The sequence below is a fragment of the Mobula birostris genome, chromosome 29 (genome assembly GCF_030028105.1).
Source record: "Mobula birostris isolate sMobBir1 chromosome 29, sMobBir1.hap1, whole genome shotgun sequence".
In the NCBI taxonomy this organism is placed as follows: domain Eukaryota; kingdom Metazoa; phylum Chordata; class Chondrichthyes; order Myliobatiformes; family Myliobatidae; genus Mobula; species Mobula birostris.
Genome location: NC_092398.1, coordinates 23,348,079 through 23,365,789, shown reverse-complemented (window position 1 = coordinate 23,365,789; position 17,711 = coordinate 23,348,079). Strand labels below are relative to the sequence as shown.

The window sequence follows — 17,711 nt, the reverse complement described above, 5'->3', positions numbered from 1 at the left end:
TCTTCAGACAACTGTCTACTCCCGCTCCATAGATGCTGCCCAACTGAGTTCCTCCAGCATTTTTTTGCATGTGTAATTCCACCAGCATTGTCTGCCTTCATGCTGTAACCTCACAACTACGTTGCCAATAAAAGGTTGTAGTGTCCTCTGCAAAGGGTTGTCTTCCTCTCCTGTGCCGACACAGGGGCGGAGGTGTCCCAACACCTGGTCTTTAATTGGTGGTGTGGCACTGAAACCAGGAAATGCCAGCCCGGCCAGGAACGCCATCGGGAACTCGGTGCTCTTCCAGACTGGGTGCAGCGAGGGCTTCACTCTGCGCCCGTCTCACTTCCAGGGATGTTGACAGATGATGCAGAGGGAGCTTCAGTCTGTGTCTCACCCTTGAATACCTGACTGGAGACTGCTGAGAGGGTGGGGGTGAGGTCGGGGGCTTGTTGTGTTTCCTGCCCTGTCCTCCACTCATTCATTCATTACTCATTGTTCATTTATTTATATATGACAATTATATACACTTGTGTATAATTGTTAATGCAAATATCTAATCAGCCAATCGTGTGGCAGCTACTCAATGCATAAAAGCATGCCGACATGGTCAAGAGGTTCAGTTGTTGTTCAGACCAAACATCAAGATGGGGGAAGGAATGTGATTGAAGTGACTTTGACCATGGGATGCCAGAGGGAGTGGTTTGGGTATCTTAGAAAATGCTGATCTCCTGGGATTTTCTCACAACTGTCTGTAGAGTTTACAGACAATGGTGCCAGGAATAAAAACATACAGTGAGTGGTAGTTCTGTGGAGGAAAACACCTGGTTAATGAGAGTGGTCCGAGGAGAATCCCCAGACTGGTTCAAGCTGACAGGAAGGTGACAGTAGCTCAAATAACCACACACTACAACAGTGGTGTGCAGAAGAGCATCTCTGAATGCACAACATATCAAACTATGAACTGGGTGGGCTACAGCAGCAGAAGACCACAAACTTACACTCAGTGGCCACTTCATCAGGTAGAGAACGGACTACTAAAGTGGTCTCAGTGTGTACCATAATTTGTTTACTCATTACTTCGCCATCCATTTTCCTCACCAATTAGATTCATTGTTCTTCAGCCCTTTACTTCTTCCACCTATCACCCCCCAGCTTCTTACTTCATACCGTTTACTGGCATGGAGGCGCCAATACGCAAGAACTTAAGAGACTGCAGAGGGTTGTAGACGCCCTGGTAGCCGTTAGCGTGACGCTATTACGGCTCATGGGAATTCTGGAGTTCAATTCCAGCAGTCTGTACGTTCTCCCTGTGAACCGCATGGGTTTCCTCTGACTGCTCCCGATTGGCCCCACAATCCAAAGACCGCTTTATTGGGCATTGTAAATTGTGCTGTGTTAGACAGGGTTGTGAACTGTGTGGCTCGCTGGGCCGGAAAGACCTTCTCCTCGCTCTATCTGTAAATAAAATAAGAAATAGACAGCCAGCTCCATCACAAGCACCAGCCTCCCCACCATGGAGGACATCTTCAAAACACGGCATCGATCTTGCAGGATTCCCATCACCCAGGCAGTGCCCTCTTCTCGTTACCACCATCGAGGTGCTACAGGAGCCTGAAGGCACACACTCAATGTTTTAGGAACAGCTACTGTCCCCCTGCCGTCAGATTTCTGCACGGTCTGTGACCCCATCAACACCACCTTGCATTATTTTGCAATATTTGTTTATTTTGTACTGTGACACAGTAATTTCTTACACCTGCACTGTACTGCTGCCGCAAAATGATGATAAAGCCGCCTCCCCTGCTCATCTTCGTCCTCACCCATCACCTGCCAGCCTGTACTCTTCCCCCTTCCCCCCACCTTCTTATGCTGGCTTCACTCCTTCCTTCCCAGTCCTGAAGAAGGGTCTCAGCCCAAAATATCGACTGTTTATTCCCCTCCCCAGCTGCTGCCCAACCTGCCGAATTCCTCCAGCACTTTTGGGCACATTGCCCCACTCAAGAAGCGCCCCGAGTTATGAATCTCAGTACACCAGAAAAAAGGTAGCCTCTGTTTAAACTCAGATTACAGACACACTGCATGTGAATCCATTACAGTTCCAATCTACGCGCACCCCATCCCACCCCTTCAATTTTTCCATCCGAGTCCTTGTCTTTGGCGTAACTCTGGTGAAATGTACACGACGTGGGTCCTCCACAGCTGATGTTCACTGGGAGTGAGACTTTTCCAGAGTGGGATTCACCATCCCTGTGGCTGGAGGATGGGAGTGAGGGACCTGGTGCAGCGGATGCGGGGGGAGGGGGGGGGCGCAGAGCCCTTCCGTCATAGGCTCGGCCGCTCTGCCAGCTCCTGTTTCCGCCGCAGGAGGTCCCGGTACCGTGATTTGGTGTTTGAGATTCTGCTCTGGAGAGTGGCCACCTCAGCTGCCAGCTCCATAACTGACCGGGCGGTGGGGGGGGGGGGGGGGGGGAGAGAAGGGGAGGGAGGGAGGGAGGGAGGGAGAGAGAGAGAGAGAGAGAGGGAGAGAGAGAGAGAGGGAGAGAGAGAGAGAGGGAGAGAGAGAGAGAGAGAGAGAGAGAGAGAGAGAGAGAGAGAAAACATTTTCAGTGACCACTTTATTAGTTACACCTGCAAATATCTGATCAGCCAATCATGTGGCAACAACTCAATGTACAAAGACACTCAGGCATGGTCAAGAGATTCAGTTGTTGTTCAGACCAAATATCAGAATGGGGGAAGAAATGTGATCTAACTGACTTTGACCATGGAATGACTGTTGGTGCCAGATGGGGTGGTTTGAGTATCTCAGAAACTGCCCATCTCCTGGGATTGTCATACGCTATAGTCTCTAGAGTTTACAGAGAATGGTCCCAAAAATAAAATATGGCCAGTAAGTAGCAGTTCTGTGGGCAAAAACACCTTGTTGATGAGAGAGGCCAGAGGAGAATGGCCAGACTCATTCAAGCTGGCAAGAAGGTGACAGTAACTCAAATAACCACGTATTACAACAGTAACAGCCCAGGGAAGAGGGGAAGAACTGTGGCCAGGGAGTGAAGGGCATGACAGTTGAGGAAATTCCATCCCACCTCATTCCAGACGATGAGCAGTCTGATGGACTGTTGTCGCTGAGTGGTTCAAGGAAGTTGGCTGGCATTGCCTTTCCCCAAAGCCTATGTTGCCCACCCTCCCTCCTTCCCAAAGACCACCTGCTCAAATCCCACCCTCTTCCCCACCATGCACCTGACCCTGCCGCTCTCTTCCCCCTACAAACCACCAGCTAACCCCTCCCCATCTCATTTCCTTGCTTTGCCATACTTTCCTCACAGATTCCTTCCATCCGTCTTCTATCCTCAAATCTGCTTCCTCGCAGCCCGCTTCGACCTTTCCTCACTCTCCTCCCCATTCCCTCCTTGCCATTTCCATGCCATACTCGTTCTCCTCTGATCGTTACCCCTGCCTCGTCTCCACAGCCCCAGTTCCCAGAGCCCAGCCCTCGCCACCCCCTGCCCGCGTCGCAGACCACTCACCCTCTTTGAAAGAGGCCTGAGCGAGCCTCAGGCTGTGCGGCACCAGGACCCCAAACCACCTCAGCGGATCCCGAGCCAGCGGTGGTCCCCCCGGCCGCAATGGTCTCGCACGATCTTCCGCCGAGGCCTGCGTCCCGCAGACCTCCTCGTCGGCACGCGGCGCCTTCTCCCCGCTGTCCTCGGGCTTCCTCCTCCTCCTCACTGTGCAACAGAGCAAGGTGCCAGTGGTCAGGCTGCGTTTATTTACGGAGGAAGTTCACATTTTCCCTTCCCCTCTGTCTCCAGCAAGTTGGAGACACAGCACAGTCCGTCACGGAAACCAGTCCCCCCCCACCTCCACCAACGCTGTCTACAGTTCCCACTGCCTTGGTAAAGCAGCCAGCATAAGGAGAGACCCTTCCCGCCCAGGACATTCTCTTCTCCCCCATCTCCTACGATACAAAGTACCACCAGACTCAAGGGCAGCTTAGAGTCAGTGGGTCAAAGTTCAAAGGGGCTCCCAACATTCTTTATGCCATGGACTCCAACGATTAGCCAATTAAGTAAATTTATTACTAAGGAACGTACACTATACCATACACTACTCTAAGTTTCATTTTCCTGTAGGCATTCACAGTAGATAAACAAATTATGACAGAATTAATCAATGAAAAACTACACACAAAGACAAACAAACAACCAATGTGCAAAAGGAAACTAAGTACGCAGACGACGAAATGCATTATAAATAATATTGAGAACATGTTGTAGAACCTCTGGTTTAAGATGGTGCTACTGAAGATGTGCAACAGCTCACTGGCAGTTCGAAAGCAGAGTAATTAAAACTATTATTAATAACACTTTTTTAAAGTAGTAAATTGTGGTGAACTATCACCGCAAACAATGAAGAAGTGAGCGAAGGCTAAGTGAATTCACAGGATGTGCCCCGCAGGTGACCTGGAAAATCGATGCACTTGGGAGTTGGAGTGGATGATTCGGAGGGAGAAGACGGGGCAGAGGTGTTCCGATGCCCATCCAGCTGGCTTGGGTGGGAGGGTGGATCTATCCAAGTGCCGAGCCGATTTGGAAAGGTCAAGGCTTGGTTTCTTCGGCAGCAAAATCCAGGTCCAAAGCGAATCGCTGGGTGGCCTGTTCTAGGCCTGGAGCGATTCGCCACGGCGAGGCCCAGGTCCTAATACAAGGTACTGTTTGGAGAATCTAAATGCCAGCCCAGATAGACCAGAGGGTAGGGTGCCGGGTGAGGTAGGATCGTTCTGGGTGCTGAGGTGTGCAGAGGTCGAGAGCGGCTTCTCCAGCAGCAAAATTCAGACCTGGAGAGATTCGCTGTGGCAGGACTAGGCCCTAGTGCGAGGTTCGGACAATTTAAACGCCAGCCCATATAGGCTGGGGGCTTCTCTCTCCATAATGCCAAGGCTGTGTGTGAGACTGCCCTGGGCTGCAGTGCTTCATGTCTGCGAATTTTGCGGTGATTTGCCCCGCTAATGTGATGAACTAGGTTTGGGCTTTGGGCCTACTCCAGGTTGCTCTGGGGATTTGGATCCAAGGACTCAATTTGGTTCGAAATGCTGTTGTTATTGCTCATTTCTATTGTTTGCGTGATTTGTTTTGTTTTTTTTTTCTTCCCCTTCTGTGTGGGCACTGGGGGTTGGTTTCTTTCTCTTTCTTCTTCTACATGGGTTCTTTCAGGTTCCTTGCTTTGTGACGGCCAGTAAGCAAAAAAGACTCAAGTTTGTATAATTTATGCATTTTTTGATAATAAATGCACTTTGAATCTTTGATTCCTTGGAAGTGAGTCCATAAGTTCAGGAATCAGTTCAGTGTTCAGTCACAGAGCAGAAGAGCACAGAAGCAGGCCATTCACCCATCTAGTCCATCCTGACTTGTTTTCCTGCCTAGTCCCATCGACCTGCACACCTCCCTCTCCCATCCATGTACCTATCCGTCCGTGGACTCACTTTACACCGCACGCTGTCGGAGCAGTGCTGCCGGGATAATCAAGGACACGACCCACCCAGCCAACACACTTTTCGTCCCTCTTCCATCCGGGAGAAGGCTCAGGAGCTTGAAGACTTGTACGGCCAGATTTGGGAACAGCTTCTTTCCAACTGTGATAAGACTGCTGAACGGATCCTGACCCGGATCTGGGCCGTACCCTCCAAATATCCGGACCTGCCTCTCAGTTTTTTTGCACTACCTTACTTTCCCTTTTTCTATTTATGATTTATAATTTAAATTTTTAATATTTACTAATTTTTACTATTTTAATATTATTAATATTTAATATTTGTAATCCGAGAGTGGGAAGCACAGAATCAAATATCGCTGTGATGATTGTACGTTCTAGTATCAATTGTTTGGCGGCAATGAAGTATAAAGTATGCAAACTTCTCTAAAGTATTGTAGCTGAACTCGCATCCACCACTTTCAACGGCAGCTTGTTCCAATTCAAGATTCGAATCTAGGTTCTTTGATCACACATCTCTTCTATGATCTCCACCAGCGCAGGGCCAGCACAAGGCAGCGTGTTTAGCCCTCTGCTCTACTCTGCACTCATGACTGTGTGGCTAAGCACAATTCCAATGCCATATTCAAGCTTGCTGACAACACCACTGTCGTTGGCCAAATCAGAGGTGGCGACGAATCGGGGAGGGAGACTGAAAATCTGGCTGAGTGGTGACACAACGACGACCTCTCACTCTGTGTCAGCAAGACCACGGAGCTGATTACTGACCTCAGGACAAGGAAACCGGAGGTCCATGAGCTGGTCCTCATTGGCAGATCAGCAGTGGAGAGGGTCAGCAACTTTTAAATTCCTTGGTGTTATTATTTCAGAGCACCCGTCCTGGGCCCGGCACGCAAGTTCAATTCTGAAGAAAGCACAGCAGCACCTCTACTTCCACAGTAGGTTGCACAGATTCAGCATGACACCTTGACAAACTTCTGGAGAGTATATTGACTGGCTGCATCACGGCCTGGTATGGAGACACTAATGCCCTTGAATGGGAAATTGCACAAAGATGTAGTCGATTCAATCCAGCCCCTCACGGGTAAAGCCCTCCCCACCATTGAGCACGTCTATGTGAAGTGCTGTTGGAGGACAGCAGTATCCATCACTGAAGGACGCTCAGCACCCAGGAGATGCTCTCTTCTTGCTGCTGCCATCAGCAAGGAGGTACAGGAGCTTCAGGACTCGCACCAGCAGGTTCAGGAACAGTTATTATCCCTCAACTATCAGCTCTTGAACCAAAGGGGATAACTTCATTTGCCCCCATCATTGAAATGTTCCCACAACCTATGGACTCACTTTCAAGGAATCTTCATGTCATGCTATTTATTGCTAATTTATTTATTGATATTATTTCTTTGTATACTTGCAGAGTTTTGTTGTATTTTACACCTCGGTTGAACGCCCAGGTTTGTGTAAACTTTCACTGGTTCTATTATGGTTATTTGTTCCTAAGGTTGTCAGAGCCGGGGGTGGTAGCAGGGATAAGCTCCCACTACCTATAAAGTGCTCCAAATGGTGTGCACCTCTAACAGCCTCTGACAACCAAGTCCAACTCTTGGCCTTCACGAGTGGCTTAGCTACTAGGCCCAGCAGAACTGTTTCTACTAACAAGGGGCAATGGTGGACCACTGGCGCCTTAAAACCAGTTGCTTCGGGCAGGTGGGGCTCATCAGCAGCCTAGGAGAAGGGAAGCTCTGAGTTCACACCTCTGCTGCCTTGCGGCCATATCCACCCATGGGAAAGGCTTCGGGAGTAAACCCCGAGGGAGAAATCCGGAGCCGGGGTCCCTAAGGCAGTTTGATGTCGTTTACAACTTCACTCTGGCAACCTCTGCAACGACACTGGTGCCAAGCTGTATCGGCGCTTGCCCTTCCCCTGGACTACACCCCAAGACCCACCCAGTGACGTGGAGAGGGAAAGCCACTGCATGGGCAACAGCCAGTTCTTCAAATCTTCCCGCCCAGGCTTCACCCTGGAGAGGACACAGTTCACCAGAGACAAAAACCCATGCTTCCCTGGGATCGACAGTTGCCTACTACTACTATTATTGTTATTAATATGTTATGGATTTATCGAGTATGCCCACAAGGAAATGAATCTTAGGGCTGTATATGGTGACATACATGTACTTCAATAATGAATTTACTTTGAGCTTTGAACCCGAGGGTGTGCTGAGGGTGAGCCGGCAAATGTCGCCATGCATTCTGGCGCCAATGTAGCACGCCCACAATGCCCGGCAGAACAGAGAACACAGCAAGCGACAAACTAACAAAAGCAACACAAACCACTTTCTTTACACACACACACACACACACACACACACACACACACACACACACACACACACACACACACACACACACACACACACACACACACACACACACAGTCATCCAAGTCCAAAACAGGCCTTCAGCCACCAGGATTAGACCTTCAGAATTGCAATCGGCCCAGGGACTTTGGTGTCCACTCCCGGGCTAGCCGATGACGGCACCTCGAACTCCAAGCTCACCAACTGACCAGTCCTCATGTCCAACCCTGGGGCCCACTAACCTAGGTCAGCACGATCCCCATAGATGTCCTTTGTCACCCGTCCACGCCGTCGAGCACAGAGCAGAGGCAGTGACTCTGGATGCCCTCTATCCCTTGTCTACATGTCCACCAGCCTCTGAGTGAAGAAGTTCCCCTTAAATTTTTTAGCTTTCATCATTAACCCATGACCTCCAGTCCCACCCAACCTGAGGGGGAAAGGTCTGCATGTATATACTCCTTCTTCGAGGCCCCCTGTTGGTCGGAGTCCAGCATGCAGCCTACGTGATGGGCAAGCCAGGGCACAGTACGACATGAAGAACAACCCATGCGGGAGGCTCCCCCTCCCCCCGCAGCTGACAAAGCCAAACAAAAGGCAGAGACCGATACAGTTCGGCACAGGAGTCGCCAGTCCGCGTTGAACTCAACATCGGGACTCCAGCGCCGGGTTTTTCCCCCCCCTCGGGGTTTACTCCCGAAGCCTTCCCCGTGAGAGGATATAGCCGCAAGTCAGCGGAGGTTTGAGATCAGAATTTTCCTTCTCCCAGATGAACTGCCCGCCACAGCTGTGAAGCCCCATCTGCCTGAAGCGACTGTCTTTAAGGCACTAGTAACCCACTTTTGCCCCTTCTCCTGTCAGTAGAAACAGTTTTTTTAACAAAATATACCTTATATTCAAAATTAAAATTACATACAATAAACCATTCAATTACTGCCAATCCTTTACAGATGTTTCCATTACGGTCTATACACTTCCACACTTTTAGCCACCCACGTGGCACTCTGTTGCTTCACCTTTCCACACCATTGTTGAGGGGTATACTCCCCACCACCCGACCCCTCCCACTCCCACGGGAGAAGAACCCTAAACTGTGGTCCTTCCCCACCAGGCCCTTGCGGTGGCTGCACCAAGTTTGAGTGCGTCCCTCAGCACGTACTCCTGCAGCCGAGAATGTGCCAGCCGGCAGCATTCTCCCACGGACATCTCCACGTGCTGGCGGACCAGCAAGCTTCGGGCCAACCAAACAGCGTCTCTCAGCGAGTTGACGATCTGCCAGCAGCACCGGATGTTGGTCTCCATGTGCGTCCCCAGGAACAGCCCATTCCTCCAGGCTTTGTAGCTGAAAATGAAGGCCAGGAGCTAGACTCAGCGTCAGACGCTATTTAAGACAGGCACATTTAATTAGGGAGAGGGAACCTGTACCCACTACTACTCCTGGCTATAACAACCTTAACTTCACTCACCCCATCGCTGAAATGTTTCCACAACCTATGGACTCACTTTCAAGGACTTTTCATCTCACGGTCTCGATATTTATTAATTATTTATTATTACTTTTTGTATTTGCATAGTTGGCTGTCTATTGCACATTGATTGCCCAAGTTGGTGCAGTCTTTCATTGATTCTGTTATGGTTATTATCGAGCATTGAAATCTACAGTACATTACAGGCCCTTCAGCCCGCACTGTTGTGCCAACCATGTAACCTCCTCTAGAAACTGCCTACAATTTCCCTACTGCAGAGCCTTCTACTTTTCTAAGCTCCATGTACCTATCAAAGAGTCTCTTAAAAGACCTTATTGTATCCATTCCTACCACCTTGGCTGGCAGTGCATTCCATGCACCCACCACTCTGTGTGAAAAACTTACCCCTGACATCTCCTCTGTACCTACTTCCAAGCACCTTAAAACTGTGCCCTCTCGTGTTAGCCATTTCAGCCCTAGGAAAAAGCCTCTGGCTATCCACACGATCGATGCCTCTCATCATCTTATAGATTCTGTAGATTTATTGAGTATGCCCACAAGAAAATGAATGTCAGGGTTGTATATGGTGACATATGTTTTTAATAATAAATTTACTTTGAACTTTGAAGGAATCCTATAACCCTCATAATTTAATACTACTGTGATGTACAGCATTTGGAATAATCTGTCTGGATGGTACACAAAATAAATCTCCTCACTGAATCTCGGGATAACGTGTGAGGCATGCTCGATGGCTCTGGGCCTGTTCTCACGGGGGGAGGGGGAGGTGGTGGAACTCATTGAAACCTATCAAATGTTGAATAGCTTAGTTAGAGTGGACAAGCAGAGGATGTTTCTTGTTGTGGGGGAATCTATTACCAGAGGGCACAGCCTCAGAATACAAGGATGTCCCTTTAGAATGGAGAAGAGGAGGAATTTCTGTCACTAGACGGTGATGAATCTGTTGAATTCATTGCCATGAACGGCCGTAGGGGCCAAATCATTCGGTGTATGTAAATCGGAAGTCGACAGGTTCTTGATTAGTAAGGGTTATGGGGTGAAGGCAGGAGAATGGGGCTGAGAGGCAATTGTCTTAATGCTTATTCTTCGCCGACACTCAGTGACAAAAATCACTGCTTTTTGAACACAAATACAGGCAAATGACATTTTTTTTTAAAACTGTTCGCTCTAAGCATGCTGCAGTGTCAAATGCCACACAAGTGCACAGGACTGACACAAGTCAGAAACTGCTCAGCAAGTCTCCTGTCCCAATTAAGAGGCACAAATGTCCCAAATAAATGAAGTGAATCCCGGCTACTTTCTCAATCAGTTTTTGTTCTTGAAGGGTTGTCACAAATAAATGTCTGCCCCGTTAAACCAATGGTCCAATTAAACAGAATCCGCTGCATTTTCTTACCGAGTGGAGCTTCCTCCTGCTCTTTGGGTCCGATCTCCTCAATCTCCAAGCGCTTTTCCACGATGGTCCCACCCGTTTGCTCTCCAGAGTCCACCCGCTCCACTCTGAAGTTGTAGTAACCGTCTTCTTTCTGACTGCAACAAGTCATGAGGAAATGTTTTAGGAAGACATCAGATACTAAAAGGGACCTTGGTGGTAATGATGCACCGAGGGACCCCGGGGGATCAAGTCAGAGCTCCCCTCATAGAGACAACAGGGTGGGATAGGGCAACTGGCACGCTGACCTTCATTGACTGAAAATCAGTACAGGTGTCCCCCGCTTTTCGAGCGTTCGCTTTACGACACTGCTGTTACAAAAGACCTACATTAGTTACCTGTTTTCACTAAAAGAAGATGTTTTCACTGTTACGAAAAAAGGCAGCGCACGCCAAGATCCTCCCCCGGAACTGTATCCTAGCCGGCATTGCTTAAACACATGCCTGTGAGCATCTGTGCTTTATCTCGATTTATTTTGGGCACCCGTTAGCAAGACAAGTTCTAAGGTATCAGAAAAGCCTAAAAGAGCTCGTAAGGGTGTTACACTTAGCGTAAAACTAAACATAATTAAGCGTTTCAATCATGGTGAACGAAGTAATGACAAAGTGAGTTTGGCTTGTGGAAGCTGACAAAGATGATGTTGAAGAAGTTTTGGCATCCCATGACCAAGAACTGATAGATGAAGAACTGATGCAATTGGAAGAGGAAAGGAACAATCGAAACTGAATGCAGTAGCGAATGGACCGAAAGTGAAGTCGTCCAGGAACTGAACGTGAAGCAACTGCGTGAGATTTTCGCTGCAATGATTGCAGAAAAGTATGACTTTAATTTTGAAAGGGTACGTAGGTTTAGAGCATATTTGCAGGATGGTTTGAGTGCTTACAAAGAACTGTATGATAGAAAAATGCGCGAGGCTAAGCAGTCAAGCATACTGTCATTTTTCAAGCTTTCCACATCAGCCAAAGCAGACGACGAACCTCGACCTTCGATATCGAGGCAGGCAGACATAGAAGAAGATGACCTGCCTGCCCTGATGGAAACAGACGATGATGAGATGACACCTCAGTGTCCTACCACCCCAGTGGTCCCAACCTCCAGGCCGCAGACTGATACATTGCCGCGAAGCATGCAGTGGTGCAGCGGTAGCCGGGACGCACCCAGCACGTCTATAAGAGAAAAAGCTAAAATAAACAAGCTAATTAATTAGGTGCAGCCGGGCACGTAAATGTTGGCCCAGTTCAGAGGTGATGCGGCAATGATAGTAGAAAATTATTTTTACTTTATATAGACTGTATATTTATCATATCAGTCCTGCTTTTACTATATGTTACTGTTGTTTTAGGTTTTATGTGTCATTTGGCTTGATTTGATAGGATATTTTTTGGGTCTGCGAACGCTCACAAATTTTTCCCATGTAAATAAATGGCAATTGTTTCTTCACTTTACGACTTTCCGGCTTACGAACCGTTTCATAGGAACGCTCTACCTTCAGATGGCGGGGGAAACCTGTATAGGACAAAGGCCTAGATGGAGTGGATGCGGGGAGGACGTTTCCTGTAGTGGTGGAGTCTGGGACCAGAGGGCACAGCCTCAGAATAGAGGGATGTCCCTTTAGAACAGAGATGAGGAGGAATTTCTTTGACCAAAGGCTGGTGAATCTGTGGAATTTATTGTCACGGACGGCCGTGGAGGCCAAGTCTTTGGGTATACTTAAAGTGGCGGTTAAGAGGTTCTTGGTTAGTTAGGGTGGCAAAGGTTAGGGGGAGAAGGCAAGAGAATGGGGTTGAGAGGGATAATACCATCAGCCATGATGGGATGATGGAGTAGACTCAGTGGGCCGAATGGCCTAATTCTGCTCTGATGTCTTATGATCTTAAGCATTGGTGAGGCCACACTTGAGAAGTAGTTTGTTAATTTATTTATTTAGAGATACGTAACAGTGACAGGCCCTTCTGGCCCAGCGAGCGCCAGCAGCCCAATTACACCCATGTGGCCAATGACCCTACTAACCCGTACGCCTTTGGAATGTGGGCGGAAACTCGAGCACCTGGAGGAAACCCACGAGGTTACGGGGAGAACGTACAAACTCCTTACAAGATCAAACCCGGGCGGCTGGTGCCGTAACAGCGTTACGCTGAACGCCACGCCACCATGCTGCCCTGACGGCACAGTTCTGGTCACCACAGCACAGGGAGGCAGGAGAACGAGTGTGAAAGAGATGCAGCCGGACAACACACACTCACACAATGCTGGAGAACTCAGCAAGTCATGCAGCATTTACGGAAAGGAGTCAACAGTTGATGTCTCAGGCCCAGACCCTTCATCAGTACTTGAAAAGCAGCCAGAATAAGAACACAGAACACAATAGGCCTTCCGGGCCATGATGTTGTGTTGACCATTTAAACTATTCCACAATCAATCTTAACCCTTCCCTCCAACATAGACCCACCAACTTGCTCTCATCTATATACCTATCAACGAATCTCTTAAGTGCCCCAAACACCACCAATAGATTTACCATCATCATCATTATGTTCCCTGTCGTACGGCGTGGGTGATCACAGTCCTTCCATATTCTTGGCGAATTTTTCCGCAGAAGTGGTTTGCCATTGCCTCCTCCTGGGCAGTGTCTTTACAAGATGGGTGACCCCCAGCCATAACTATATTCTTCAGAGATTGTGTGCCTGGCATCAGTGGTCACATAAGCAGGACCTGTGATGCGCACCAGTTGCTCGTATGACCATCCACTACCTGCTCCAATGACTTCACATGACCCTGATCGAGGGGCTAAGCAGGTGCTACACCTTGTCCAAGGGTGACCTGTAGGTCAGTGGAGGGAAGGAGCATCTTACACCTCCTTTGGTAGGGACGCACCTCCACCCGCCACCCAATTCGGTGTTTATTGTTACAATTTGTAACGTGAAACACTGACAATGTAAACACATTGAAGCTTTGAAATGTTCCAAAGTAAAAATTGTGTACATTTATTATTTAGAAAATTTATGGATTATATTCATTAACACACAGCATTAATTACAGAATATTTCACAATTATATCAACATAAATTTTAAAATTGGCATAATTTCACAATTATATTAACACTGAAAATCCCAGCTGCGTGGCAACAAAGGCTATGTGCACGGAGGCATTTCAGTTACTGCACGGCCACGTACCACACAGCTCGACACGTACCTCACGTCAACACGAGCCAACGGCACCATCTCCGGTCCATACTGGAGAGAAGAAACCCAGTTGGTCCCCATGGAGTAGCGAGCCTTGGAGAGCGAGAACCAACCCTGAGGAGGGAGACTTCTGGTCAGACATGCAAATGATGGAATTCAAAAGTGCAGAAACTTTCTATGGGATCAATATCTGTATAAACATTCAAGATCATCATCACCTGACTGTATATCTATACTGTATAGACATTGACATTGATCAACAAAATATTGATCCTCCCGACCATGGCGCTCCCACAAAACGTCTATCACACACAGCACACAAAACAAAATATTACCAGAAATAAGTTAATGAAATATAATTCAAAATGCACCACACACAAAATGCTGGAGGAACTCAGTAGGTCATGAAGCATCTCTGGAAAGGAATAAACAGTCGATATTTCAGGGCAAGACCCTACTTCAAGGCTGAAAAGGAAAGGGGAAGGTGTCAGAATAAAAAAGTCGAGAGGGGGAGGAGGAGAAGGATAGCTAGACGGTGATAGGTGAAGCCAGGTGGGTGGGAAAGGTAAAGGGCTGGAGAGGAAGGAACCTGATGGGAAATGAGAGTAGACCATGGAATAAGGGAAGGAGGAGGGAACTGTGGGGGGGGGGGGAGTGATTGGCAGGTGAGAAGAGGCCAGAATGAGAAATAGAAGTAGGAGGGAGAAGAAAGGATTTTTTTTTAAACCACAATTGATATTCATGTCATCAGGTTGGAGGCTACCCAGACAGAATGTAGGTGTTGCTTCTCAATCCAGAGAGCGGAACAGTGAAAAGCTCGCTGTCCTGGTGATGGGATCTTGGTGGTGGCAGGGTATTCATTAGTCTCACAGCCTGAGGGAAGAAGCTGTTACCCAGTCTGGCAGTCCTAGTCCTGATGCTCCTTCCTGATGAGTGGTCAGGATCCTCAACAATGCTTTGGGCCCCTCGTCTGCAACATTCCTGGTAAATGTCACAAATGGGGGGGGGGGGGGAGTGAGAAAGAAGACTCTGGTGATCCTCTTGGCAGTTATGACTGTCCACAGTAGGGTCTTGCAGGTTCCGCACCACACAATCATACAGCCAGACGGGACACGCTCCAATCGCAAGTTGTTAGAATGGGGGCAGGGAGCCTTGCAAGCCAAGTAGATGTTACTGTGCCTACTTGACTCGTGAGGAGATGCTGCAGGTCCAGGTTCGATTGTCTGTTCATGCGCACACCGAGGAAATAGAAAGAAAAATAGCAATTCAGAGTTGAAGTTTCAGAAGTTTGGTGACGGGGTCAGAACCCTTTGCCCTTCCACACGAGAGAATGAAGTGCGATTGCGGGACGAGTGAGAGTTGTCAGAATCCAGATATTCAGATACGAGAATTAGTGAGATGCATCTGCACACCCACCATTCGGTGCCTGCATTTTTAAACTCCTATTGGCCCAGAATGTGGGTTACTTCGAACACCAGACAATTCAAATTCAGTGAAAGGACATGGGGGTGGGGAGAGACTTACTGTTACAACCAACCAAGGCCAAGGAATCAATTGTGGAATTCAGGAAGGGGATATCCACTCCAGTCTTTATGGAGGGGTCAGTAGTGCAGCTTCAAGTTCCCGAGTGTTGACATTGCTGAAGGTCTATCCTGGGCCCAACATATCGATGCAATTACGAAGAAGGCAGGACGACAGCTATATTTCATCGGGAGTTGGAGGACACCGAAGACGCTCGCAAATTGCTACAGGTGTGCTGAGGAGAGCATTCTAACTGGTGGCATCACCTTCTGGTATGGAGGGGGCCACTGCACAGGATCAGAGAAGGCTGCAGAGGGTTGTAAGCCTTTTAATTCCGATTCTCATTCCAACATGCCAGTCCATGGCTTCCCCTTGTGTCAAGAGGAGGCCACCCTCCAGTTGGAGGAGTAACACTTTATATAACATCTGGGTAGCCTCCAACCTGATGACGCGAATATCGATTTCTCCTCCTGTTGAAACGAAGTTGTCCGTCCTCCTCCCCTCTTCTTCTATTCCCTACTTAGGCCTCTTTCCTTTCTCAGGTTTTCAACCAGAGTACAGAAGACAACAAACTGTGACAATGCAAAAAGAAAGAATAATATAAATAAATAAACAATAAATATCAAGAACATGTGATGAAGAGCCCTTGAAAGTTAAATCCAGAGGTTGTGGGAACATTTCAATGATGGGGCAAGTGAGGTTGAGTGAAGTTATCCCCTTTGGTTCAAGAACCTGATGGTTGAGGGGTAACAACTGTTCCTGAACTTGATGGTGTGAGTCCCAAGACCTTCCTCCTGATAGCAGCAGTAAGGAGAGAGCATGTACTGGGTGGTGGGGGTCTCTGATGATGGATGCTGCTTTCCTGTGACAGCATTTCATGTAGATGTGGCACTTATGGGCCCAGGACAGAGACTCTGAAATTTAAAGTTGCTGACACTCTCCCCTCCATAGATGCTGCCTGAATTCCCCCTGTTTTTTGTGCATTCCATGTCCCCTGCCTAAGCATGCCAGGACAAGATAGAAAACTTTTCAGCTTACATTGTGGGCAACATTTTAATTGACTTAAATTACGAATTGAAATAACAAATACAGACAATTTCAAAAAGAAACAGTGCATGGTAGGGAAATGTCATGGAAAATTTCAGGATCAGCACCCCCAGATCCATAAGTTGTGGTCCAGTGTTATCAGTGGCCCGGCAAACCTCAGACAGTCAAAATTCTCAGTCGCTGGGTAGACACGTTGAATTGAATTGAATTGACTTTATTCCTTATAACCTTCACATACATGAGGAGTAAAAATCTTTATGTTACATCTGTCTGAATATGCAAGTTGTAGTAATTTGTAATAAATAGTATGTACCGTAAGATTTACAACAAGACAGTCAACATAGCATAGAAATACAATTGTATCAGCATGAATTAATTAGTTTGATGGTCTGGTGGTAGAGGTTGTCGCGGAGCCTGCTGGTTCTGGCTTTAATGCTGCGGTACCGTTTCCCGGAGAGTAGCAGCGGGAACAGTTTGTGTGATTTGGGTCCCCAGTGAGCCTTCGGGCCTTCTTTACACACCGGTCTTTGTAAGTGTCCTGTATAGTGGGAGGTTCACATCCACAGATGCGCTGGGCTGTCCGCACCACTCTCTGCAGGTTCCTGCGATTGAGGGAAGTACAGTTCCCACACCAGGCAGTGATGCAGCCAGTCAGGATGCTCTCAATTGTGCCCCTGTAGAAAGTTCTTAGGATTTGGGGACTCATTCCAAACTTCTTCAACCGACTGAGGTGAAAGAGTGGCTGTTATGTTTTTCTCACCACACAACCAGTATGTACAGACCATGTGAAGTCCTTGGATACCAAGGAACGTGAAGCTGTTCACCATCTCAACCCCAGATCCATTGATGTCAATAGGGTTGACATCATCGTCTGGTTAAAGGTGATCTCCTCCTCCCCCTGCGGCCGGGCTCACCTGCTCCATCAGCCTCTCCAGCCGCTCCCTGCGGTCGTTCAGCTGTTCCATCTCCTCCAGGTAGCGCAGCAGCTGCTCGTCCAGCCGCTCACAGAGCGGCCCCCGCCCGGCCTCCCCGGACATCACGACTCCATGTCCCCCGCCGCTGTCACTGACCGCCCCTCGCACCAATCATCAACGAGCCCGCACTCCCTTCGACCAATAATGCTCGCATCCACTGTGATCGACAGGAATGTACACCAATGAACGTCATCGTCGCTATCTCCCGCCCAAGTTCAATGAGAGTTGCTTCCTTCCCT

At 48.3% G+C, this 17,711-nt stretch overlaps 1 protein-coding gene across 2 annotated transcripts; it reads right to left on the bottom strand.

Annotated features, from left to right (window-relative positions):
• Window positions 1-1,689: 1,689 nt before the first annotated feature.
• Window positions 1,690-17,594, bottom strand: ccdc115 (coiled-coil domain containing 115). Of its 2 annotated transcripts, none has more exons than XM_072246530.1 (5): window positions 17,413-17,583; window positions 13,941-14,044; window positions 10,712-10,845; window positions 3,513-3,713; window positions 1,690-2,423 (listed from the first exon to the last, which is right to left on the bottom strand). In XM_072246530.1, exons 1-5 carry the CDS (start codon window positions 17,533-17,535, stop codon window positions 2,308-2,310), a joined length of 678 nt encoding a protein of 225 aa, XP_072102631.1. In that variant the 5' UTR covers window positions 17,536-17,583; the 3' UTR covers window positions 1,690-2,307. The 2 variants fall into 2 exon arrangements, with proteins under 2 accessions (XP_072102631.1, XP_072102632.1); XM_072246531.1 differs by lacking the exon at window positions 1,690-2,423 and adding an exon at window positions 8,988-9,170 and having other exon boundaries at window positions 3,627-3,713; window positions 10,712-10,841; window positions 17,413-17,594.
• Between the last annotated feature and the right edge of the window lie 117 nt (window positions 17,595-17,711).